Source organism: Ovis aries, chromosome 15, assembly GCF_016772045.2.
Source record: "Ovis aries strain OAR_USU_Benz2616 breed Rambouillet chromosome 15, ARS-UI_Ramb_v3.0, whole genome shotgun sequence".
Lineage (NCBI taxonomy): Eukaryota > Metazoa > Chordata > Mammalia > Artiodactyla > Bovidae > Ovis > Ovis aries.
In genome coordinates this window covers 14,899,134-14,908,022 of record NC_056068.1, presented here as the reverse complement: position 1 = coordinate 14,908,022, position 8,889 = coordinate 14,899,134, and the positions used below count along the sequence as shown (strand labels likewise).

General features: G+C 36.4%; 1 protein-coding gene across 5 annotated transcripts in view; it reads right to left on the bottom strand.

The window, feature by feature from the left end:
• Positions 1 to 561: 561 nt before the first annotated feature.
• SESN3 (sestrin 3) overlaps positions 562 to 8,889 on the bottom strand; it is an 81,415-nt gene continuing 73,087 nt past the window's right edge. For all 5 annotated transcript variants that reach the window (XM_015100885.3, XM_060399687.1, XM_060399688.1 and 2 more), the window contains one exon: positions 562 to 8,423. In XM_015100885.3, the coding sequence (XP_014956371.1) occupies positions 8,337 to 8,423 (87 nt within the window). In that variant the 3' untranslated portion in view covers positions 562 to 8,336. The remainder of the gene's footprint in view (positions 8,424 to 8,889) is intronic.

The window sequence follows — 8,889 nt, the reverse complement described above, 5'->3', positions numbered from 1 at the left end:
GCAACAGCACTATTCTCTGGGTTTTCTCAGGCATCCAATCAGACTCATCACTGTACTGCTTATTTCAAATCCCTTCTTACACATCACCCAATCTCAAGCAACTATCTCAAGAAGGCAGTTATCTCCCTCAGATTGTGGTACAAAAATCATGGATCCTAGAAATCAAGTTACTTAAGGCCACAAAGCTTAAGTGAAAAAGAATAAGCTTTGAATTCAAGCTCTAACCCCAGGTTCAATGCCCCTTTCCCCATTCTACCTTACTATTTTTGGTTAATAAGAGATAATAGCGAAATTAATTTTCCTATTGCTGAGATCACAATGGACAGTTTCAAAGGTAATAATAACTCTATTTTGCACAATTTACACTATTCCATTAATGCAATATTAAGTGGTTGTAATAAATGTCATAAGAAAACTGTGGGTCAGGAAGAAATAAGAGGGAAAATGACTCTTACAACAATGCTGATATCTTTCAGAATGCATATCCAATAATTAACAAAACCTACACAAGAATGCTTCTTGAATATTCAATTAAATATATATAAAAGTAAACAGTCAGTGTTCAGTTTTGCCAATTTTATTGAACCAATAAAATTCCTACTAATAACAATGAAATAAATTTCTGCAAGTATAAATGTGATACAGTTTAACAAAACCCATTGTTCTGTACCTATAAATAGATTTTCAAAATGTCATAAAAAGTGCAGTTATGAATTGTTAACATGTTAATACACAGTTGCTTTATTTCAAATGTGTTTGCCTTGACTCACCAACGGTTCCTTCTGTAGCTGTTCAAATAATATTACCCATCCCTCCAAAAAAAAAAAAAAAGAGGCATTAAAGCACTAGAATATTACACATAAACTGATCCATTGAGGTCAGCTTTAGTCAGAATTGTAAAATCAGCAACATAAGAAAAATAAAACCTAGTTATACATACAAAAAGCTTTCATGGGTTCTATACTCTTCTTAACTGCTGACTCATGTGGAGGGCATAATATTTGAAAAGGCTTATATGGTTAACTAACTTAGACTACATCTACAGCAGGGTCTGATTTGCCAGAACAAGTTTAAAGTGGCTGTTTATCAAGTTTGTTGTCTTCAGGATTGAAGCTATAAATGTAAGATCGCCATTTGACACTGAAAATTGTGTGAATCCTAAATTGCATCAATGATCTATTTGATAAAAGCTTATTCTAATTGAAAACCTTATATAGTAAGAGACTGATAGATATATAGCAGTCTTAAAGATCACGTCATCCGCCTCACATTAGTCCAAAGTCACGTGCTTCGTAAAAAAGAAAAAAATTACAGTAACAAAGCACAGGACTACAAAGGCAAAACATCACAGCTTCTGATTACATGGAATAAAAAGTACCAAGGAACGCAAAAAGATAATTCTGTATTAATACTGATGAATTAAAGAACTATAACAGACATTTCACAGCATGCTACATATATCACTCACAACTTAAGGATAAAATGATGTCTAAAATTGAAAGATAAGAAGTTGGCAATCTGATTTCATGTGCAATTCAGCTACAAAGTCTTAATATATACATTCATGATGTAGCTGCCCTGCAAAATCAGGTTCTTTTTTAAAAAGAGAGATTTCAAGTTCAAATCCTATTTCATAAGCTAAAGGATACATCCAGTTCTTCCATGACCAGGAAAGTTATTTTCAGGGTTGAAGGAGCTAATCCAAGTAGCAAGGCCATGTTCCATGCTGACCTGACAGGGTTCTGTGTAACCTTGCTCCAACTGTGCATGTGGCTGTGAGTATTCTATCAGCATGGAGAAGATGCCAAACTGGCTTGTGGTTTGCTTTCTGTGTCTATCTTATCTGATTGAAAAAGAGTAGATGTGAAAGAGAAAAGAAGAAGGGAAAAAAATGGCATTTTCTTTCCAGGGAAGATATATGGATGTAAAGGGAATATCTGTACTAGGTATAGAGTTAGGATGACTTCCCTTGGTGAACAAGGGTAGCATTTAACGTTTTCCCTTTATTTTAGAGAATCAGTGAAATTCAGGAAGGAGAAAACAAGTCTCAACGTTACAAAGGAAATTTCTTGGCTACCCAGCTGATGAATTTCCTTGATCCTACTTTTTGATCCTTCCTTATCAGATTTGGGAATCAGTCGACAACTTGTAAAGATTGATTAACTTAAGAAGGAGATGTATCATCAGTTTCATTCAGTAGGTGTCATAATGCATGAACTTAAGCTAATCAGGATTGATAAACAATACTTTAGCATTAAAGACTAGAGAATCTCTCTCCTTTTGATTTTTTTATGAAGTTAAACTGAGGAATGCAAGAAAATAGACTGCTTTAGCAAATTTATATACCCAAAATTACATTTATCATAGTTAGACTTACTAACATTTGATGTTGTACTATGAGCTGTAAAATAGGGTGTTTGTTTTAATGGCCATTCTATAGTATGAATTTCATTACTCCAAAGATTTCCACAAGCATTGAAAAGAATCAGGTATTCATCTCCTCACCCCACCCCCCACCCTCATATTCCTTCTTTTTCAATTCTGGACCTCACGGTGGTGTACTCATAATTTAAAGCTAGAAGGAACATTTTATAACATAGGATTTAAGAAAAACTATTCCTTTAGGCTCTATTTATTCAAGTCTCATTTCTTAACTAGGCATATATTCATTCCTGGGCCCTTAAAGGTATTTACTGGACTCTTTTCAAGTTGGGGTGTTCACAAATGGGCGTGGAAGGCACCCGGATACCACCACAGATCATAACATTTTAATGTGTTCTTTCCAACAGGGTGGGGTTTGTCTTCAGGTCAGACAACTGTCTACAGATGAACACGCCCCCTGTTAGAAATCTGACAGCGTTCATCTATGGACTGCGCTAAGCAGGCACCGGCCAGACCGGAAGCGCTGTGGCTTCTTCCCCTTCTGTGCGCTCCCTGTTCCTGGATGATCCTGCCTGGATATCCTGGAAGTATGCCAGGGGAATAAGGACTATGAAGGAAGTGCATTCCCTTTTCATCTCACAGCTCATTTTCCCCAGCGAGAAACAGGGTAGGAACAGGGGCTACAAGCTTAGTCTAATGAGGGAAGCTTGATCAAACCCTTAGGTAGCTAATTTTGTGGTATTTTATCTATATTATAAATCCAGTGGGCTTCTGTGATCCAATGGGACCACCTAAACGCCGTTTATCATATGTCCTTCTATTGGAAATATGTTTCAAGGCCTAAATGACACCCATAAAACAAATGTCAGAAACACCACCCATGTCTATGCCAGAAATTCCCTGTTCCACTGATTGGTTACAGATTAGTCTGGACTGCTGGAGTTCTTCACTTTACATTCAAATAACGTGGACTAATGCAGGTATTTACTACCTAATATAGATCCAGGTTAGGATGGCATGTCAATCACTTTAAAATCCTGCTAAATGCTAAATTCTGCATGGTAGAAATAGTTCGATTTCTTATCATGTATAAATATAAAGATTCATACTTTGATAGAAGGCAAAACTCTTCTATGGTTTATTTAAAATATGGAAGTAGTACTTCTGAACAACAGAGAGTGAATCCATGAAAATGGCTGGATACTCTGAGTTTATAGGCTCTTCGGGGATGAGGTAGAGGAGAGCAAGATATTCTGGCAGCTGGGAAAGGGCAGAACAGTATGGGATGGATGTGGTCACAAGTGGTGCTACATAATTTCCAGTAGGGGATCAAGGGCAAAGGTGAGCCAAAATATACCTAGATGATTGAGGGATTTCAAGGGAGTTGGGACAAGTTGTATTCCTCATGAATGGAGAAAAAGTAACTGGGAAAAGTAAATGCTGGTGATGATCAGCAGGTGGCTGGTGATGTCTGGTTTGTGAAAAGGCATTCACACCAAGATGGGCCGAGGGGAGGGGAGGAGAGTGAGCATGGTTGAGGCTGAGGCACTTGCGAGGAAGAGCAAGCAGGCAGGAAAGGGTGGGCTGAATGCAGGCAGGAGCTCCCGCAACAGGAAGGGCTCCTTTAGACCGGGTGTGTGATGCTGAGGGCAGCCATGCTAGTAGAGTCATGGTTCATGCGTTCTTTGAAAACTCTCCCTTCCTCACAGGGCTCTGCCTCGACAGGTAGCTCTACCTCTGCGATCCATTTCACTCCAGCTGTTTCTGTTCTAGGTCTCACCTGAGCAGACACTACTGATGAAGCCAAATTAGCAGGGAAGTAAGTTCCACATGGAGGGGGCACTGAAGTTCTGTTGACTGAGATGGATACATTCATGTTACAGTACTGTTTTAAGGAAAGACTAATTTGATTCTCAGTCTTCAGATGGATATAATCGGGAAACAGAGTTTATGATGATGGCCACCTAGAATAGGTTCTGACTATGAAATTAGGTAACTTAAAACTCAGTCTGAATAGAGGAGCCACATATCTTTCAGCTTCCTGTTAAATTATACTATTAGCAAATTTCATATACTATTTATATAACATTATAGTTGCATAATTTTCACTCCATGCAAGACCGTCTATTTGCATAAAATAAGAAAAAGTCCCCCTAGATAAAGAGTTTAAGGTCTTGCTTTCCAGAGGAATGATTTAGAATTGTCTTTAAAACGCAACATAAAACAAAAATGAAAACCTCATTTTACTAGCACAGTGCAAATAATTTTCATAACATGCACTGAAATTTATTTTTTTCCCTGATGAACTGCCCTTAGAGTTTAAAAGAATCTTACCACCATATAGGCATGTACTCTGCACAAAAATGGTGAACTATATTTAAGTACACATTTTTAACTGCTGGTTGATAATTTCATTTTGCTCTAGCATAAAAATTTAAGATTTTGGATTTAAAAACTCTTTAAGGTGGGAAAAAAGTTGCTCAGGAATAATGTTAACTAGGTTTTAGAAGCATTTGAAATCTTTAAGGGACATTATAGCACAATTAAAATAGGGGCTCTGGTTCAAATATGATTTTGATATAGAGCTGACATTGAGAGTGCTATTCTAAGACAGTCTTGTGTTGTTATTATTTGGGTTTAAAGCTATAATTACAAGCCAAGACCATGCCCCGGATTCCACATTAGCCATCTTTTACTTAAAAGGTACCCCAAATGGGACAAAGGTTCTTCCTGAGACTGAGACAATATCCTTAGCTCAAAAAGGTGAAGAAAGTTACAAGTTGTCCCATCTCAAAAGCCTGCTTTCCTCTAATTATCACGAGTCCATCTGAGGAAGCTGAATCCGAAGGATTTAAGGAGGCACCTGTCTGGCCACTCCCACAGTCAAGGGACTGGGCTCACCATTTAGTTTCAGAGAGAGGAGTATTTGGATTTTCTTAAGGTGATCTGAGAAAACTGAGCATTCTAACTCTAGCGGGAAAACTCGAAATTCCTAAGTAAACAGAGAACCATTTCAAGCATATACATCAATGGATTATTAGACTAATTGGAAAATAATAAGCAACGGAGTTAAGAGACTTCACATTCACATGTGCTTTTTGTTTTTTTCACGTACATGTGCACATCTCAGTTTGGCACAATGTGAGCCCAAGGGGTAGGTTAGCAGATCGTATAGTCACATCATGACACCAATTGAACCAGAGAGCTCTTTTAAAAAATATCACATTTTAATATAAAAAGCTATACTATAAATTACTACATAGTAAATTCAATACTCTGAAAAAACACCACCCTGGAAAACCGCATCAGAATTTCAAGTTTGCAGTAGCTGAAGTTCACAGCAAACTCACTGTACAAACGGTATTCACAACCTAGAAGGCTGTGCAGGCTGCATCTTGGCAGGCGCTCTGGCACCCCCAAAGTCAATTTTTCTAGGCTGATTCAGTGAGGTTCATAAATATCTTGTTTTATTTTTATTTATAGTTCCAAGTCAACTGATTTTCCTGATTAGTGATAAGATACATCTATGCTAAGCTAAAAAGAAACTTTGCTAGGAAAGAGATCTAGTAAAGGCACTAATAATATTCCCATAACCCAAACTTCAACTACTTACATTTCTGGGGCAGGGAATGCAAAAACAAAAACTAAGTGGCCATTTTAGTTACTTAAACCTCGTTTCCCCTTTTGGTTTAAAGCTCTTATGATGTTCTATGAGAATTTTTCCTCCTTTTCAATATATAAATTATTTTTCAACCTCTAATACAGGTCACCTGCACAAAAACAAAGGGATATTAGCTGAAAGAATTCTAGTTAAAACAACAAAATGTCAAGAGTAAAGGGTATCCTCAACTTGAAAGTTCTAAAATTAGGGAAGTCAAATGGACATGCACTTGTCATTCGTATTTTGCCATTCCCCTAAATACTTTCTTTGTAGTTAGTACCTATCTATATAATGTGATATGGAATAACATCAACATATGGTATATGCAATAAACCAAACAGACTCGATCTGGCATGAGTTCTTTGAATAATCTTTTTAAATAAACCACCCTGTCTTTAAAAGTATTAGCAGTTTTTTTTCCTCACATGGAAGATTTCAAACAAGATCCTGGAATCTAAAAATGCAGAACTACCTTATATTCATAGATGTACAGTCATCTTTCTATTTTCTTACCTAGAACAAAGCCTAACAGAAAGCAACCTAATGGATTGTACCAGAAAAGAATGATAAATGGAAGGGGAAAATGATTGACGAGAACACTAGCCCCCAATTCTTTCAGGAGAGGAAAGAAAAAGTTAAGTCCTAGATTACAAGTCTAAAATGCAATCTTTGTGGGAATGCTAACGGAAAAATTTAACTATCTTCTTTACTGTGAAAAAAATGGATTTTTTTAAAAAAATTAGCATGTTTGTGTAAAATTCAAGTCACCCTTAGTTAACTAAAAAGTGTTTAAGCAGTGCAGTCGTGTCCTACCAGATAGCTGTGAGCATCTCTTTAGGCACTTTACTGGTTCATTAACATAATACAAATTAAAGCTATAAATGTACAGCGTTGTGCTCTGTGAAGATAGTCTAATCAAGCAACATAAACCAATGCAAAAATGTGACTTTGGGGATGCTTTTTCCTCCCGTAAGACTTGAGATCTTTTTTAAACCAGTTGTCCAAAGAGATTGTTCTGGGAATGGGGATGCTTTGGCATTGTAAAAGGAACACTGTTCAACCCCAGGAAGGCAAAAGCCTTGTGCAATAAAGAAATCTGAACTAAATTTCTTTATAGCTCTGTGGTAAAAGGACACTTCTGCAGTGACATACATAACAGGGGGAAAGTTTGTTGAGTCTTTCTCTCTCTTTTTTTTTTTACATATTGCACTCTTGTGTTGTTGTTCAATCACATTAATGCATAGAAACACAATTTTTACCTTTGAATAATCAACTGTTTAACCTATCGTAAGAAAAACCATGGAAAGTAAGTTCTAGAAGCCTAACAGGAAAAAAATATAGGCATATTAACCTTCCTCTGCTTACTGTAACATAGAAAACACTATGAGAAAAGAAAAATGTGCAAAGAAAATTTTTGGTCAGTTTTGTGTGGGTACATGTTTATATGTGCCAACTAAATGAACTGTAAGCAGTCCTGTGAGCACTGATTACTCTGATGACTGAGGATTACTGTCAGTGATAGAAAGGAGTGTGCATAATTCCACCTTGAATATATGCATCTGATATGGAAAACAGAAGCTTCTGCTTCAGAAGAGAAAGAGACTAGCTGAATTTGGCATTTCAGTAGCATGCTATAGAATTCATCATGATCAATTTCACATTAAATTATGGACAATGGCTGTATCACATTTCATGTTATCGCCAATAGCAGTAAAAAAAAAAAATTAAAAAAAAAAAACAAAAAAAAATAAACAGTGCCTGACAAATAAACTCCTGGAGACACAGATGCGTGTCCTGTGAGCAGCTTAGTTCAACAGCACATGCTTCTCCTCCACCAGGTGTAGGACACAACCTTAAAATTCTAGAATAGCCAGAGGAGGTCATTCATTGCTGAATTCTGATATCTGGAAAACAATTGCTTGAGTAGATTGTAAGCGCTTTTCCTTATTAAAAAAAAAAAAAAGGAAAGAACAAAAATACACATACAAACCCCAAAGCACTGAAGTTAAGCATTAACAAACCAGGTTCATGATTTATGATCAGTATCCAAAAACCCAACTACAAACAATGCCAAGTAGTGCTCCTCGGTATTATTTTTGCAATTGTTAGTCATGTTAAGCATCAAGGAAAAAGAAAACACATCATTGCACATTACAGCCGCCCCCAAAAAACGGCTAAAATTTTGACACTAGAGAATTGAATAATGTTTGATGCTACATCACAAACAGCTTCTGATGTATATCCTATGTGAAAAGGTCTTTACACATATATGATATCTTCCCTGGGTGATGCTTCAGGTCAAATGCCGAGTTATGGCACGAAGAGCATAGAGAAGCTCAGCTTGCATCCGTGCTTCCATTAGAAGTAAATTGACATGAACCTAGAAATCAAAGGGTTACCAATTTAGTGACCATTATAAACAACTGAAAAAACTTTAATTTATTTCATATATCAGACATTCACAAATGTATTATCACATTAGGTATTATAATTTCACCAGTTTTATAGACACACATACAAACACACATGCCTGTGTATGGTTATGCGTGCACATGATGTAATACTCATAAGAAAACTGTTTATTAAAAAAATGTGAGCAGTAAAAATGACCCCCTAGAATCTTAAAAAGTCCAGTAATTTTCTTAGGATAGCTGTAAAGCCAGACAATCCTTTGGGTTATAAAACAAAAATAATTTTTGCAAATTACGGTTCTCCTACCAAAAATACTTTCTTCCAGATATAAAATTTTATATGGCTGAAAATCAGCCTGTACTTATTCCTTGGAAAGCTCTTAAAAACATGTTTTACTATTTACAGGCATACCTCATTTTATTGAGCTTCTGCTT